At 42.0% G+C, this 18,525-nt stretch overlaps 1 protein-coding gene across 10 annotated transcripts in view; it reads right to left on the reverse strand.

Annotated features, from left to right (window-relative positions):
- The window catches only part of LOC120538390 (band 4.1-like protein 1), a 329,511-nt gene that overhangs the window by 76,115 nt on the left and 234,871 nt on the right, over positions 1 to 18,525 (reverse strand). For 7 of the 10 annotated variants that reach the window (XM_039767891.1, XM_039767892.1, XM_039767890.1 and 4 more), the window contains exons 13-16: positions 14,260 to 14,295; positions 8,135 to 8,170; positions 5,518 to 5,700; positions 4,253 to 4,342 (exon numbers count right to left, since the gene is read on the reverse strand). In XM_039767891.1, the coding sequence (XP_039623825.1) occupies positions 4,253 to 4,342; positions 5,518 to 5,700; positions 8,135 to 8,170; positions 14,260 to 14,295 (345 nt within the window). The remainder of the gene's footprint in view (positions 1 to 4,252; positions 4,343 to 5,517; positions 5,701 to 8,134; positions 8,171 to 14,259; positions 14,296 to 18,525) is intronic. The other 3 variants (XM_039767899.1, XM_039767900.1, XM_039767894.1) reach the window with 2 other exon arrangements.

Raw genomic sequence — 18,525 nt, forward strand, 5'->3', positions numbered from 1 at the left:
AACATCATGAGTCCTTATGCTCGTGGGGCTCCCCAGCCAGTGCCCATTATACCCGCGTGTTAAGGTGGCCCTGCTTGAAGTGTGGCGTTATTGCAAGGCTCAAGCATAAAATGTTCTGTTTCTTGGAAAATACACTTTAGTTCTAGTAGAAACATTGAGGAGAAGAGGATTGTCTGGACTGAGTGGCTAAAAGAACTTAGTTCTAAAGTTAAAAGAAAACTTAATCTTGGCCTTCAAAATTCTTAATTGATACAATATACACCTTTAAATTAAGCAGTGGTGCACCTACTTGAGGGCAAGAGTGGAATCTAAAGGGAAGAGTGCTGCAGACAGAGCATTTAAATTTGGACAAAACTAACAAGGTATATACAGTAGGTGATGGCTGTTCAAAAACATTTCAATGAGATACTGCAGACAACTTAACTCATGTAACCAAATACATTTAAAGGGTCGAGTAATCTTCGCCCATTTCTTATGTTCAACATAACTATGCATTCTGTCCAGTATCAGTTTAACAAGGACTTAAATTTCAGACTCAGTGATCTTTTCTTCGTTATATTCAATTGCTCACCACCTTTAGAAAGTGACATACAAGTTGAAAGCACAGGAAAAAACCCGTAAGAAATTGTAAGGAACTCACGATACTCCAAAACATGCTCTTCTCCCATTTTAACAGTTCCCCAAAATTCAATGGAACAGGACCTGCCCAGTAAGGGAAAGACAAACGTCTGGGAGTGGACCCTGCCTGGTAAGGTCAAAACCCCTCTAAAGAGTGTGGATAAAAGCAAGAGCAGGAGTGAGATGAGTCTGATCACTTCTAACTAACAAAGAAGAAGGAACTGTGCTAGGCACTGAGGGTAGCTGAAGCTTATAGTGATGGGAATTTTGATTGGCTGATTCAATTCTTTCAAAGAATCTGATTAAGTGAATCGACTTATTTGATTTAATACAAATGAGACAAAAAAAAAAACCCTAGGGAGGTTCCCCTTGAATGAACTGCTAAAATAAACATGCCAGTAATTCATATTGTTCAATACTCTTTTAAGGCTTGAAGCATGAAAAATGAAGTGAAAATGCATATGAAGACTCCAAGTTTGAGAATCAGAAGTGAACAAGAACTGTATACCTGATTCAGTGACTCATTTTGCAAATCGAATGAATGAGAATCATGTGACAAATTTGTGAATCAAATGAATTTGAACCATGTGACTCGTTCTTGAATGATGAATCTGTTCGTGAATCAAATGAACGAGAATCGTGTGGCTCCGTTTTGGGTAATGAATAAATGAACCATTTCGCAAATCAAACAAATGAGAATCATGTGACTCGTTCTTGGGTAATGATTCAATTTGAACTCATAAGAACTGGTGAATAACATATGCTTCGTGCATTCAGTTAGCCATGGAAAGTAAATAATTGATAGAAATTAGAATAATGTTTTAATAAAGTTTAGTTTTATACAACTAATTTGTTGAATGTACAAAGGGACATAAACAAATTACTTTAATATTATATTTTTTCACGCACATGTGCTAGGGAGACAGCTTAAGGGCTCTGCTGATGGTAGTTACCCGCCAGGCCAGGGGTTGGCGCTGCATTCTAATGCCTTCTCTTTTCCTCCCTCTGCAGAACAGAAGACTGATGGCAATTCCACTGCTGACATCACTTCATTGTTCGCCTCTTGGACCCTCCCCTTCCTGCCTGGAATCCATATGACAGGAAGTTCAGCCATTTTTTTTTCAGTTCTCTTTTGAGCTTTTGTCTAAAAAGACATTCTGTCATCTTTATAAAATGATCAACTAATTCTTTTGTTTTACATTGTATGTGGTCGGGGATGTGCCCCAAACCTTTTTCTGTGTCAGTTCTCTTCTCTTAACGTTTATATATTCTATTGAAAACAATTCCACTAATTAATTGTGCAAAACAAACATTAATTAATTAATTAAACATCTACTATATAATAAAACACTACTATCTACAGTATATATGAGTCCGGTCCCTCCAAGCAATCTGATTGGTCCGTTTGCCTTTGGTCTGATTTGTCAGTTTTGCTGTAGTTCTTCAGTGAAACATAATCAAGACAGAAACTGCTAAAAGAGGATGGGACACACAAAGAAATGAAGGAAAGACTTCAGAGGAATGCTGAGGGTCACTTTTAATGACAGGAAGTATTCGCAAGAATATGAATGATGTTTTCACGGTGGGTAATGGGGACCTGCCTACCATTGGTAGTAGACAAAATGCGGACAGGAGAAGAGCAACGATTCTCGAAATTTCATGACACATAAGACAAGACATATCAAATATTTAAAAATGTCTTCTATTACTTATTTTTGACAGGTAACATAGCTCGTTTTAATATGAACATGTTGTTACTTGTGTGATGAATGACAGAATGATCAATGACAGAGTTCACTCATAGTGTTCTAAATACAAAGACTCACAAGTGGAGTGAACAAAACAAAACCAACAGGGGGTACTTTCACATGCGTTTTAAAAACCTAAACCGGGGGTGTCCGATGCCGGTCCTGGAGGGCCGCAGTGGCTGCAAGTTTTCATTCTAACCCATTTCCTAATCGGTGATCAGTTGTCACTGCTAATTAAGTCCTTTACCCTTCATTTTCATAGCTCTGTTTTTAACGATTCAGCCCACTGAATTGTTTCTTTTCTTTACTAAATGGCAGCCAAACAGAAATCGCACATGAAATGAGCTAAATCAATTTCACCAACCAGTTTCTTAATTTATGTGAGGTAGAATGCCCAGAGGGGACTGGGCAGTCTCGTGGTCTGGAATCCCTGCAGATTTTATTTTTTTCTCCAGCTTTCTGGAGTATTTTGTTTTGTTTTTTCTGTCCTCCCAGTCCATCGGACCTTACTCTTATTTTATGTTAATTAATATTGACTTATTTTATTTTCTTACTATGTCTTTAATTTTTCTATTTTTCATTATATAAAGCACTTTGAGCTACTGTGCGTATGAAAATGTGCTATAGAAATAAATGTTGTTGTTAATGAGGAGCCGATTCCTGCGGTTAATTAAACTCATTATTTGATTCCATGGCCTGTTGCTGCACTCATTCTGCAGACACTTCCAAAAACTGCTGATTTTCTGTTTTTTTCTTTTTAAGAACACCATCAAAATGTTTTGGAGACCTGAGAGATCAGCCTTACTGAGTCCTTCACCTCTCTTTATTTTCAGATATTGTGGTTAGCTGGTCGTGTGGACGGCTCATTTTGTCTCTCATTATTGTTTGGCCTGAGTCAAGTTAATCAAATCTAAGGCAAAAGAAGTTAATTAGAGCAAAAAAAACTAGTTAAGAAGATGGTTAGAATGAAAACCTGCAGCCACTGAGGCCCTCCAGGACCGGAGTTTGACACCCCTGACCTAAATAAAATAAGCTGATGGCTTCACGCCAATCGATTCCCATGATTCATTAAACAGAGTCATTTCGGAAAGAACAAACCAGTTGCAAATCACCCATCACCAGAAGCTTCAAGGATCCCTGGAACTGGGGAAGACCTTTATACATCCAATAAAAACTTGGGACCTTTTTTGCAGAGCACTCAAGAGAAAATAACAGTGAACCCTAACGCAAAGCGACGCTTCATTTAAATCCTTTACAAAATTGATTGAATATCTAATGACCACAGAGCAGAGACTAGTTGAATTAATCGTTGGAGCAGTTGATCTTTCCAATACAATTTGGAAAATCTCTTTAGTGAGTGTGTGTTCTGGGTGGCTGAGCAACAACTGTGTCTACAGTTAGAAGGTGCAAGTGTTTCATTCCTTTAGCAACGATGTCTCAAGCTGAACTGCTGTTCCTGAATCCATTTTGAAGGGCTACAGAAATGTTGATGCAACTCAGTCATCTTCTTCTTATCGTTAGCACTACATGCCCATCAGTTTGATTATAGGAGCAAGCAGGGCTGTTCCTCCTATACGTTTTGACATGATTGCTCTACCAGCCCTAAAGGTCTACACATCCAGAGGTTGTTAAGATGCCTGCCAGCCTTGGAGACAGACTCTCAATTAGCAACAAGGCTTCTGATCTTTCACCTTGTGCTCTCTCCCACTGCTTTCATGACATTAAACTCCTTACTGTGCACTTAGAAAACTAATCTCACCTGCCACCCAGGATTCATAACACCGCATAACCATGCATCTGCCTGGAATTTCATTCTAAACAGTCATCCTGATAGCAGGTCACCTCGCAGATGATTGTGTTAGTATAGGAATGAATTGAAGGGTAACCTCAGGAGAAGATACCACAGTCTTCTGGGTGAATCCTTCCAGAGCAGCAGCAGCAGCAACAGATCCCTCTTTCCCTTCTGAGTCTGACACCTTATTGGATATAAAGTAAAGAGTGGGAGGGACAAATAAAGAAGAGAGACAAGGAAGATTGAGAAAGTTCCAGATGGAGAAGGATCTCTTTTCACACAGTCAAGCGTTATACCTCAGACTTTCTGTCCGCACACCCTACAGATTTCAACCCAACTCTGTGGTCTCATCCCTATTCTCATAGATTAGCTCACCATTACCAAGGTACTTGTGGAGCCAAACCTAGTAGAACGTCTACATCAGGGTAGCTCACTGCACCTTGTGGAGGGGCACCTGAAGGAATAGTCTGGGGCAAAGAGGACCTGGTGGAAGCGTCTGTGCCCTGTCATAATGCAAAGAAGCATTCAGGCTCAATGGACATCGAGATACCCTCAGGTGTGGTGTTATTCCAAGACTCAAACATGAGGTGTTCTTGTATCTTGGTTTGATTAAACATTAACACCACATCCAGTCAGTCCCATTTTTCAGACATATCCAGGACTGGATCCAATTTCTATCACACATCTCTAGGTGCGATTTTCAGAGATAGCCGAGGGTGTTTAATTTACATGCCAAGTGACATCCTGTGACACTCAGCACTTGGATGCATGTGTAGCCACAATCAGGGCTTTAGTGCAGTTTTAATAACTCCCAGTATAGGTTTCAGTTTCCATCATACCAAGGACTACACCATTAGTTAGTGTCTTAGAGCTTTAGGCACCTCCAAACCTGAATTCATTATGAACAACACCAAGGACTCCATACAATTTCAGCTAAATGTGTTGAAGACCATAAATGATTTCAAGTTGTGACCCAAGAGAAAATAACACAACACTCCCACATGTACATCAGCTCCTCTTATGCAGATGTTATAAGATCCAGTGATTGATTCACTTTGTCAAAAAAGACTCTGCAGTGGGAAGTAACACAGAATGTGGATCCACACATTAAGAATGCAGCTCCAAAGGAGCAACTTGAGCGTTCTGTCATGTCTACTGCTGCCTGACAGTCATCAGTACAAAAACAGTATTGGTACAAAGCACCAATATAATTCTCAAGTGCACACCATACCACTCACCCGTACCGTACGGCACCTTCTCGCATCTGCTCTACCTGACGTGAGGACAGCCAAAGCAAACACACTGCCATCTACTACTTGTCTTAGTGAAAATCGGTTTGCACGGTGCCATGTGACTCACAGGTTTCTTCTCCGGCGTGCCTCCTACAGAGCCATCGTGTTTAGGTGAAGAGGATGCTGGTGACGTGCTGGATAGTCGCTTCTCCCGATGCACCAGTTTGCTGTTGGGCTGTTTCAAGGTACGCTTCAGTTCATTGATGCTGGCCTGATGCTTCAGAAGGACATCTTCAGACTTGTCCAGGAACTGCCAAAAAACAGCAAGTGGCATCACATATTCAAATATACACAGGTACATGAATACAGAGATATGCACATGTCTGAAGGGTGTTCATCACAAAAATGAGAAGTTCACTCCATGCTGATCTGACAGTTTCACCGACTGCCATCTTAGACCAAAACCTACAGCAAATCTATCTATCTATCATATAGTGCCTTTTCTATCTATCTATCTATCTATCTATCTATCTATCTATCTATCTATCTATCTATCTATCTATCTATCTATCTATCTATCTATCTATCTATCTATCTATCTATCTATCTATCTATCTATCTATCTATCTATCTATCTATCTATCTATCTATCTATCTATCTATCTATCTATCTATCGTGAACCTCGCCCCGGACACAGACAGGCAGACACGTCAATGTCACCCACAAACACTGGTTTATTTTTCATTTAACTCTGCTCACCAACCCCAATAGTCCTTAGTCCAGGCCCCTCCAATGCCTTCTCTTTTCTTTCACTTTCTCTTTTCTTCCCACCGCCTCCTTCCTCCTCCAGACGTTGCCACTCTTCCACCCGACTCTTGTCAACGACTGGAGGAGGCGCCTTTATAGGAACCGGATGGGCTCCAGCTGCTCCCCGCAATCTCCCGCGGACACACCCCGTGGCGGAAATGCCGCTGCGCACTCGAAGCCGTCCGGCGCCCCTCGTCTTCCCCGGCACTTCCTGGTGTGGCGGAAGTGCCGGGCTCCCGAATAAACAGGCACTGGGCGCGCCTGGCGGTGGCCACGGGTCCCTACAGGGCTGGGCTTCCAAGCCCTGTACCCGAGGCCCCCTGCATAACCAGGACGGCCGCCCCACCGGTCTGGAGGAGGCACTCGCCCTCCTCCGGTCCTCCAAAGCGCCCCGGCCAGGCTCCAGCCCCAGCCGAGGACCGTACGGGATAAACCGGCATTGGGGCTCCGCCTGGCGGTGACCACGGGCCCCTACAGGGTAGGGCTTCCATGCCCTCGACCTGTGGCCCCCAACAGAACCAGGACGGACGCCCCCTCACGGTCTGGAGGAGGCACAAGCCCTCCTCACATCCTCCTGGGCGTCCCAGACGGGCTCCAGCCCCGGCCGGGGACCACACTATCTATCTATCTATCTATCTATCTATCTATCTATCTATCTATCTATCTATCTATCTATCTATCTATCTATCTATCTATCTATCTATCTATCATATAGTGCCTTTCCTTGCTTTATGTAGTTCCATTTGGATTTCCTATTCAGATCGTCATTCCTGACATTCCAAGTAAGTCTCGTAGTTAAAACCTAATTACAGGCGTAATTTATTCCCAGAAATCTCAATTGTAACAATGGAATCGAGCGACTGACAGACATTTTTCTCAAAGCGCCTCCTTTCACAAATAAACCTGCAGAGATCCTCATTTTGACAACCAAAAGTAAAGCTGATAGTTAGAACCCATCTGGCATCACCCCTCCATCTCTAACTTTAAGTAACACTAAATGATCAGCACACTGAAATTCACAAATATTTTTTTAAAACACTTTTGACCAAAATCCAACCTTTGTGCCAATAAACTCATAATCTGGGTTACTTTTGCACTGCTGTTTAATCAAATGTCACTCTGGATAGCTAACAATGAAATTGAACAGATCCAAATAGTAGCTCCTCCATGAAGAGAAGTAGCAGGGGTGATACAGCTAAAAGAAATAATAATGATAATAATAATTCAATAATTATAATAATAGCCTATCTATTTCTTCAGAAAACATCCTTGTGTAAATCATTCTGTCAATGGTAGTTAGTTGGAATGACTTATTAATGCAACTGTTAATTATTTCTACCACATCTTTGCATATCAAACGCTTATCAACTGGAGCAGTAAAGCCTTCATGTTGAGGCGGTGTGTACACGTATGCTGTGACACAGCTAAACAAGACCAAGGACGCCAAAGTATCTAACAAAAAGGGATTTATTAACAGAAGATGGCATCATAACTGCCAGGGAAAGGAGGATGTTACCCATCAGGATTAAACAACAAAGCCTAAGTGTTGGGGCTTTCCCATATTATAAGGTCCCAATGGCCCCATAGAGGTGGCTCATCCACTTACCCACCATACACCATAATCCTTTGCCCACCTTTTAACACCAACCCCTCTCCTTCTCAAACTCCACTGTTCATTTCTTCTGCCAGTTAAGACCTTGTGAGCTGCCACCACCCAATTCAAACTTCATTGCCACCTTTGCTTCATTTTACATTTTCCAATAAAATATTCCCATTAAACATAAAAGACATTCTTGAGTCCAGAGGGCTACTGATAATTTTTCTTGGTCCTCAGTTACATTTGTACCGTATACAACATAAAGCACATTTCATCCACAATGGAACTGAACGTCAAACATTAACACAACTCCTAGGGTATAAAGGAGAGAGGGGGTACCTCCTGTTTATGTCGAGGGGTGGACTCTTGATCCGACTGACAGCACAAGGGAGGGAAAAAGAGACGCAGGGTCAATACGAGGTGTTAAACACGCATGCACTATGACATTGAAAAGGGGTATCACAAAGACACACAATTCTTAAAGAACAAAGGAGAGGGGTGAATGAAGACAGCCCAGGAGCTCCTTGGTTAGGAAAGTATGACGAAAAGTATGATGGATACCAAAAAGAGGCCCATTTGCAGTTAGACTGTTAATTCTTCTGAAATGGTTCTTCCATGTTGATTCATCTATGCGGTAGATCATTACATGCAGTGTCTTCACCCACACACACAACATTTAAAAACATTAGGGGCTGATATTTCAAAATGCAGTGACTTAATGAGACACAATATACTCTATCCCAAGGCGATGTCCTTTGAGAAAATTTCAAGCTTGGCGGGGCCAGCGTGCAGGTTTGTGATTGTGTAGCGCAGTGTCTCTGGGGTGCTGATGAGGTAATCGGGAGTTCTCAATTCACATACAGATGTGCACAGATTGGGACGACCGCCTTGGGGGGGCGTAACTGTGACAGGAGAGGCCGAGTGGTACAAGGGAGAACAGAACAGATGGACTGCAAGTAAGCACAGAGGAGGAAGCGTGTTTGGACCCCTGTAAGGGAGCACAGTTTATGGCACTCTGAGAAAGAGTGACTTGGATTAAGCGAGGACTTGGATTGAACCTCTCAGACATCCAAGGTAGCGTTTTGGAGCTGTAAGTGCCAAGCAGGATTAATTGGCCTCATGGCCAGGATGAGTATGAGACCCTTACCCAAATGGGAAGACAAGATAAGGGAGCAGTGAGGGATAGCTCCTTATCTCTTTATATACAAACATCCAACATCTGTCTGTGTGTCTGTATGTCTGTCTGCTTTTCACAGGAGAACTACTTAACAGATTTAGATTGGGTTTTATTCTGTAATTTGCTTGAACATTCTGGTTGATTTTGCGACTTCTCTCATTGCATTAAGAATCATAGTTCGCTTGCAGTAGCAATATATTTACGCAAATCCGAGAGAGAGGCTGCGGGCCGAGGGGAGGGAGAAGCGTGACGTTAGGATTGGGGAGCCAAACAGGGCCCTCCTCACTCACGTGCCAGCCTCGAGGTATACCTTACCTCCACTTAGCTAGTGAACAAGAGAACTACTTAGCGGATTTACATCTGGTGTTTTTTCTATAATTTGCTTGAACATTCCGGTTGATTTTCCAACTTCTCTCATTGCACTAAGTATCATAGTTTGCTTGCATGAACGGTATGTTCACACTAATCCGAGACAGATGTTGTGGGCCCAGGGGAAGGGGAAGCGTGACATCAGGAGTAGGGAGCAACACGGGGCCCTCCTCACTCACGTGCCAGCCTTGGGGTATACCTTACCTCCACTTAGCTAGTGAATGAGAGAACTACTTAATGGATTTAGATCCAGTGTTTTTCTATAATTTGCTTGAACATTCCGGTTGATTTTGCAACTTCTCTCATTGCGCTACGCATCATAGTTTGTTTGCATGTGTTGTATGTTCATGCTAATCCGAGACAGAGGCTGTTAGCCCAGGGGAAGGGGAAGCGTGACATCAGGAGTAGGGAGCCGGGCAGGGCCCTCCTCACTGTCCTCTTTCACTACTATTCAGGTGGAGTTGTGGGAGACGGCCAGTTTTGTACATTCATATCCCCCATCTGCTAGCTAGTAGCATCCCACGACTGTGGTAACCATGTGGAACCCTGTGGGGAAGTATGGGAGTTGTAGTGCTGAGAGTCAGTCCTGCTGGGTCCCATGGGAGCCACCAGGGGGTGCTGTAGGCATTCACAATCCTTGCTTTTTCAGGATTGACCCAGAAGTGCTTTCTTTGGGCTATGCCCCGTCATCAGAAGTATTCCCAGGTACGACATACAAGGAAGCTGTCCACCATTCTTCGGTAACTCAGAGTCGGGAAGAAAGAAGGCAACATTCACCGGTGGGAGGTGGACGGCGAGAGATGGCAGGAAGAAAGAAAGACGAATCTTGGTTCTACTTGTGCTTGTGTGACCTGGAAGAAACTTTTTGTGAGGTATTTTATAATAAAAGCATCTGTTTTGAACCCGTGACTGTCTGTGTGTCAGCTGTATCCAGGGGTGGGGCTTAGTGGCCCGATCTATGACAGGGAGTATGAGAAAACAATGGGTGGGCTAGGGGTGTCTTGGCCAATGTTTTAAAGGGCAGGCAGAATGGGAGTTGGATGTTGGTGACCACAGCTGTCGCCCCCAACACTGATTTAGTGTTTCGAATGCATCCTGATATTGCCATATTAACGGCCTGTAAAAGTAGAGTGTCCTGTATGTTATATGTGTGGTCTGGGTTTATTTTAGGATTTGAATCACCAAATATCTGGTCCCATTGTTTATTATTAAGTAGTGAGTCAGAGTATTACATATTAAACAAAAGTTTTTTTAGTTAACAACTTGTTTTGCTGAATCACGTGGCCGCGATGGTCAGAGTCATTATGTTGCCAGGCGTGACGTATAAATAGGACAGCATACTCATTTTATTCCAACCCTCGATGGATAAAACATCTTGCAGTAGTTAGTTTTTCTCTCAAGGAGGCCCAGCAGTAGGTTTGCTATTTTGATTTTGACTCTCAACTAACATCTCACCCCATGGCTCCTGGTTCCCGTTTTCTCGTTTGATGTCACAGTTGTGACTCTTGCCTGTCTCAGAGCACATCTGGTTTTCGTTTATCGTGTCCTGTCATTTCAGTGCTCACAACATTCCTCAGCCACTTCAGTGTGTCTTTAGCCTCCTTATCATTAAACCCGGGTGTCATTCGGGCTGCGAAAACAGTGCTAGAAGTGTTAGTCTTGGACGTCACTCAGGCAACTGACTAAACATGACTCTCACAGACGTTAGACCTGAAGATTACTCAGGCTGTAAAAGTGTCAACAGCAATAGTACTGAGTGTTGCTCAGGAAACAATACAGGCGCGTCTTGCATGAGCAACAGGCCCGAGTGTTATCCAGGTAATGGTGCAGACATGTCTTCTCCTAGCCTCGTAATGGTGTCTTGTAAGAAACGTTTTTCAGCAGCACCAGGTGTTGTACGCTCTTGACAGTGATACGAGCAGTGAAGACAAAGTGAATCGGTCTTTACTATCTATATATATATATAAAAATCTTTTCGCGTTTGAAATGGAAATTATGTATGACCACAGAACATATTATAATACAGGATCTAATCACTTCGTTTGTGGATGCCATTTTTATGTCGTCGTTACAAATTGTTATTTTTTGTGAGAGAGCTATTTTACTGATATTGAAAAGAAGTTAACACAAACTCGCCGATCTATCCCATAGAAGTGCACCCCGTGTCGCCCTCTCCAAGCCCTCCTCTCTGGATTCCAGCACTCAGCCGTCCGCCGCCAGGCACTTTCTGACAGAGAGGTTTTATTTATTCGTCCGCGTGACTGCCACATTATAACTTTTTTTTAATTGGCAGTACTTGATAGTAGAAGAGATGAGGAAAACAGCTTTGCATCTTTCTACTTTTTAACTGCGCCGAGCTGTAAACAATGTGAAGACGACACCGCCTTCAGCGAGGAGGGGTCGTGAGAACAAAGTGGATGCTGGGAAGCGTGGAATGTCGGGATGCTCCGCCGGGTCGACAGCGTCGCAGTTTCGGGCGGTGTCCTCTCTTCTCACACTGTTTGTGACAGTTTGAGTGCCCTGTCGGCTCCTGGGAGAGTGGAAATCTTGGCGAATGAGTGTGATCGGTGCCATCGAAGCAAATCTCTTTGTAAATTGCGCTGCATGACTACTTACTGTCCCTTAAGGTGAGTTCAGGGCACTAAAACCCCGCAACATTCAAGGTTGCTTTTGTGATGAATTCTTTTAAGAAGATGGAGGGTTTACATCTAAGAAGATGTACCGACCTCTTCATGTTAAGTTTTGGATTTGGGAATTGTTTGGATCTTCTGCCTGTTAAGCACGGAATGGCAGCGTCCACATTTCTCAGAATAATTTTTCTCTTAAATCACAGGCACGTAGTGCAAGGTTGTCAGGCAGAAATTTGCAGGATTGCATAGAAAATGTAATTTCTATACCACAGAGGTCATGTAGCGCCTTTCACAAAGGATCTGCTACTGAGAGATGATCCAAATACATTTAAGCTGCTGTTAGTGCTACTTACCTGCTGTGTTATAGCGCCTTTAAAATGTATTTACCCGAAAGCACTCCAGTACTGCTCAATGTATCTTTAATTCTTACATGTTAATGTTTTACTCTTTAATAATTTATATACTACTTTTATTTTATTTTTTTCCCTTGCACTCAGTGAGTGAAGCCACTGGGTAATCAGCTAGTTCATTATATTTTGTATCTTTATTATACTTTCTACACTTCTGTTTTGCACGTTTTATAGTAGAAAGATCAGATTTAATAAATATAAAATTTTTCAAGCAAGAAAAATGCCACACTTTTTACATGATTTTTCAAGAAAAAATGTAACACTAATGAGGTTAACAAAAAGCTCTGGGGCAGCGGTTCTGAATCCCATGTTATATGTGATTCCCTTGGTGAAACCTAATGAGACAGCATCCCCTTCCATCATAACTCTTGGGACAGTTCTCAGTGGGCCACAATCTATGACAATCAGCAAGCAAGCAAAATTAGTACGCGTGACGAAGGGAGATATGTAACGTGAGCGACCCTCACTGTATTTAAAGTGTACCCCTCCAATCATATAATCGTACAAGCCCCTAAATATGGGACACGAATGAGAGGTGGGATGGTGGAAAACGTCATTAAAAAATGCAGAAGGGGTGTTTGGGCTGAGAAAAATAAGGGAAAAAAAAATCAACAGCTCCAAACAAGGGAGATCAGAGGTTTATGAAGGTCGTCACCTCAGCAGCCTATTTACTATCACCACTTACAATGCCATTTTGTGGATGACAAGTGTGTCTTTTGGTCGCAGAAATGTCTGTTATTAATCACGCTTCATATACAGACAAGCATGAACTGCATTATGAAAATTCAGGTATACGAAGAAAGTCCTTTAGAACAGTGCTTCTCAACCATTGAATCACGGTCCACTTTGTGTCACAGGTTGCTGTGGAAGTCAAACAAAAGCCATTTCAGCTACTCCACAAAGGGATAGACAGAGTGGTGTGATAATTTTCCCATTTTTAACTGCACTCATTCTACCAAAGGGGACTCATCCCTCACCCTCATATTAAAGCGGAAAACTTTGAGGTTACAAAGATCAAGTCTGGGTCAATTTTCAAATGTACTCTCATAGCAGTAACACCTATTTGTCTTCACTGGGACGAAGAATGATGTTGGGGGCACGGTGGGATGTTTGTAGCACCTCTGGATGTTGGCGTCACGGTGTCATTCTTGCAGCTGATGCTGCATTCACATACCGTGGAGAGGTAAACTCATCACACATGTTGTTCACGTGTCTTCTTGTATTATCATTAGCAACAAAGTGGCCAAAATGATCAAGAATTAGTTACTACTAGGGTGTTGTACCGTGTTAGCTATTATGGATGTAGTGAAAAAGTTAAACAAAATGACACCTTGGGACCGGAGTTGTCTCGAAAGTAAAATATAAATATTGTAATCTTTCTAGTTAGCCAATAAAAGGTGTAATTTTGCTTAACTTCTCACTAAGAATTAGTTAGAAAGGCCCAATTTCCAACTTGAATTGATAGAGGAGAGCTTTATCAGACAGTATTTACTGAAGGGAAAATGTCTCATTAGGGCTTGAATTGAGTTCCGCTTTAATACATTTTGATGATATTTCCACAAAACTGAGTGTCAATTTTGGGTACTATTTTCCCCACTCATGTAAATTATCCGTTTGTGTTACAAAAAATCACGTTATGAAGAGATTTAAAGAAAGTATTGGCCTTGTAAAGCAGCAAATAGTGTTTTCAGTGTTTACTAGCCTTGTATATTCAATGAAGTTTCTGAGCCACTGTTCTAATGCGTCCTCGGTTCTGGGAGTAGATTTGAAAATCGAGCTCATGTTTTGTCAGCTGTATAAAGTTGAAAAAAATGATTGAAATGAAGGAAGGATAGAAGGGAAGAAGATCAACACAACAGACAGCATGAGAGCTACCACCTGTTTGCTTTCGCTGGGTGAGTCGTCGTCATCCTTCTGGCAAGCAGGAGTTAAAAAGAGAGAAACGTTAGTCACAAAGTGCAGGAGATCAGAACAGATAAGCCAGATGCATAGACTACGGATTTTAGAGCAGAGGCAAATACTTTAGACATTTTCAGGGATATCATGGTTCAAACTTTCAAAAAACTTTGTTTTGAAGACAGGTATGAGAAAATGGGCAAAAGGACCTCACGCTGGGTCACCTCACTGTTTTGGCTTTAAGGAATACTCCTCCCAAAAATGATCTTTTTTTTAATATGTTACATACATATTTACATATCATGTAGTTTATAGAGATGGCCAAGTGTAATGGAAAATAATATCTAGCATATAAGTTAACATCTTCTGCTTCTTTTGGCTGCAACCATTAAGGGGTTACTACGGCAGATCATCCGTCTCCATCTACCCCTGTTTTTTATATCATTTTCTGTCATACTAACTACCTTCATGTCCTCCCTTACCGCGCCGACAAACCTCCTCTTTGACCTTCCTTTTGCCTGGTGGTTCCATCCTCAACAGTCTTTTCTTGATGAACCCCTCATCTCTCCTCTGCGGATGCCCAAACCATCTCAATCTAGCCTCTCACACTTGGTCACCAAACTGTGTTGTCCCTCATAATAAACTCATTCCTAATCCGGTCTGCCCTCGTTACTATGAGTGAAAATTACTCTGTCTTCTGTCTTTTCATCAGTGCCACTGTCTCCAAACCGCACCACATAGCGGGTCTCATTACCATTTTATAGTCCTTCGCTTTCACTCTTACAGGTTCTCTTCTATCACAAATCACTTCTGATACTCTTCTTCACCCAGTCCACCCTGTCTGTACTCTCTTCTTCACCTCTCTGCCGCACTCTCTGTTCCTTTGGACTGTTGATCCCAAGTATTTAAATTCATCTACCTTCACCACCTCTGCTCCTTGCAGTCGCACCCTTTCACCACCTTCCCTCTCATTCACACTCATATACTCCATGTTACTCCTACTGCCTCTCATTCTGCTTCTCTCCAGTGTGTACCTCCACCTCTTAATATATATTAAATTGATACACTTTTTAATGTCTAACAATATATAGTCATATGAAAAAGTTTGGGAACCCCTCTTAATATCATTGGCTGAGCTTTCAAAGTAGCAACTTCCTTTTAATAGATGACATGCCTTATGGACACAGTAGTATTTCAGCAGTGACATTAAGTTTATTGGATTAACAGAAAATATGCAATATGCATCATAACAAAATTAGACAGGTGCAGAAATGTGGGCACCAACAGAGATATGACATCAATACTTAGTTGAGCCTCCTTTTGCTCCTTTGAGCCTCTAGACGCTGTCCTCCTATAGCCTTTGATGAGTGTCTGGACTCTGGATAGAGGTATTTTTGACCATTCTTCCATACAAAATCTCTCCAGTTCAGTTAAATTTGATGGCTGCCGAGCATGGACAGCCTGCTTCAAATCATCCCCTAGATTTTCGATGATATTCAAGTTAGGGGACTGTGACGGCCATTCCAGAACATTGTACTTCTCCCTCTGCATGAATGCCTTTGTAGATTTCGAACTGTGTTTTGGGTCATTGTCTTGTTGGAATATCCAACCCCTGCGTAACTTCAACTTTTTGACTGATGCTTGAACATTATCCTGAAGAATTTGTTGATATTGGGTTGAATTCATCTGACCCTCGACTTTAACAAGGGCCCAGTCCCTGAAATAGCCACACAGCCCCACAGCATGATGGGACCTCCACCAAATTTGACAGTAGGTAGCAGGTGTTTTTCTTGGAATGCGGTCTTCTTCTTCCGCCATGCAAAGCGCTTTTTTTTCTGACCAAATAACTCCATTTTTGTCTCATCAGTCCAAAGCACTTTGTTCCAAAATGAATTGGCTTGTCTAAATGAGCATTGCATACAACAAGCGACTCTGTTTGTGACGTGTGTGCAGAAAAGGCTTCTTCCTCATCACCCTGCCATACAGATGTTCTTTGTGCAAATTGCGCAGAATTGCAGAACGATGTACAGATACACCATCTGCAGCCAGATGTTCTTGCAGGTCTTTGGAGGTGATCTATTGGTAATCTGTCTCCTGCTCATATGCGGCTCCTGTATTTTTCTTGGCCTGCCAGACCTGCTGGGTTTATCAGCAACTGTGCCTGTGGCCTTCCATTTCCTGATTCCATTCCTTACAGTTGAACCTGACAGTTTAAACCTCTGAGATGGCTTTTTGTAGCCTTCCCCTAAACCAGGAGACTGAACAATCTTTGTTTTCAGATCTTTTGAGAGTTGCTTTGAGGATCCCATGCTGTCTGTCACTCTTCAGAGGAGAGTCAAAGGGAAGGAAGCACAACTTGCAATTGACCACCTTAAATACCTTTTACCACTCGTGATTGGACACCCCTGTCTATGAAGTTCAAGGCTTAACGAGCTCATCCAACCAATTTGGTGTTTCAAGTAATCAGCATTGAGCAGTGACAGGCATTCAAATTAGCAAAATGACAAGAGGACCCACATTTTTACACAGCCAGTTTTTCACATTTGATTTAATTTTATACAACTAAATACTGCATCACTAAAAATCTTTAGGAAAACAGCCCAGTACTCAGATGTTCCTAGGAAATCTTTTTTGTTGAAAGTAGAGTAAATTATTATGCAGGCTGAGAGGGGTTCACAAACTTTTTCATATGACTGTAAATGTACAGGTAGGGATGTCTAATAATATCTGATTTTAATGGAAAGAAATTTGAATAATTAGCAGTTGCTCTGATACATTTATGACCCTACTAGATCAGATAAGACCTTTTGTTAAGTGCTTTTCAGCCATCTGTGGTGGGGACAGAGAGAGTTGATCAGAGTGCACCAGGTATGCAAGGACATTTTACATTCTATGAGCTGATACCCCGAGGAGGAAAGGCTGGGGTGGAAGGGGAATGTAGAATTTATGGCACCCCTTCATCCTCCAGGGCAAAAGCATGGGCTGAAATGAGGCCTGAGTCTGCCTAAGCTGAATCATTGACATCCCCTCTCTGTAAGATATGTGTCAAGGATCATTAGAACTGGATAAATGAGACCTGTAAAGCCATGAGGTCTATCTCTCTTGGCTGCCCTATGCAGATAGACTTTATTGTCGGTTTCTGAAATTTACCATCCTGAGTAGTAGCCATCAAGGGCTATGCCAGACCAGAGACAAAGTCAACATACTAAGACAGAGAGCCACCTGGCAATAGACATATCTAATGCAAGATGAACTGCATATTATCAGGATGTATTATTGCTGTGTTTCAGCCAGGGATGCCCCTGTGTCTGGAGTTCAAATTCCTTTTTTAATGTTTTTGATTGCTCTGTTTATGTTAAATAGTTGATCATTTAGTTTCTATGTGTCTATGTTAGACAACATCTGGAGTAGTGCATGTAGTTTTGGACTCCAGGCTACAAAAGGGACACAACAGCACTTGAGAAGGGCGACTAGGCTGATTCTAAGGCTACAGGGGATGAATTATGAAGAAAGATTAAAAGAGCTGAGCTTTTACAGTTTAAGCAAAGGACGATTAAGAGGAGACATGATTGAAGTGTTTAAAATTATGAAGGGAATTAGTCCAGTGGATCAAGACTGCGACTTTAAAATGAGTTCATTAAGAACACAAGGACACAGTTGGAAAATTATTAAGGGTAAATTTTGCACAAACATTAGAATGTTAGAACCACAGACACATAGAATAAGTGACCAAGTAGGACTTTAGAGACTTTCAAAATGTAAGTGGATACTGATGAGATATGTCAGGCTGAATGGCCTGTTCTCGTCCAGATTTTTCTACTTTTCTAATGTATCTTCTGCATGTTCCATGTGTCTTGTGTGTGTTTCCCCAAGAATTGGGACCACCTGAAAACACCGCCAAGGGGCCGCCCTCAACCTTATAAAGGCTGGGAAAACCAGCAGTCCCTGGCGTGGGCGAGTTCTCTGGTGACTTGTTGCTTCTATTTGACTAATGATTTTCTGGACTTTTGATCATTCTTGGGGTTTGTTTGCCATGTTTCTTTTACCTTTTGTGCTCTTTGGAGCTTTTTTTTTTTTGTCACCGAGTATTTTTGCTGAAAATTAAGGTTTAATTTATGAAGATTCTGTGTTTGCCCTTTCATTATTAGCGGGGTTTGATGGTTCCCCCCTGTACTGGACATTTTGGAGTGATTTTGAGACTCTGTTTTTACCAACACTTACATTTGTACTCTGCTTATATTTTGAGCA

This window comes from Polypterus senegalus, chromosome 10, assembly GCF_016835505.1.
Source record: "Polypterus senegalus isolate Bchr_013 chromosome 10, ASM1683550v1, whole genome shotgun sequence".
Classification (NCBI taxonomy): Eukaryota; Metazoa; Chordata; class Cladistia; order Polypteriformes; family Polypteridae; genus Polypterus; species Polypterus senegalus.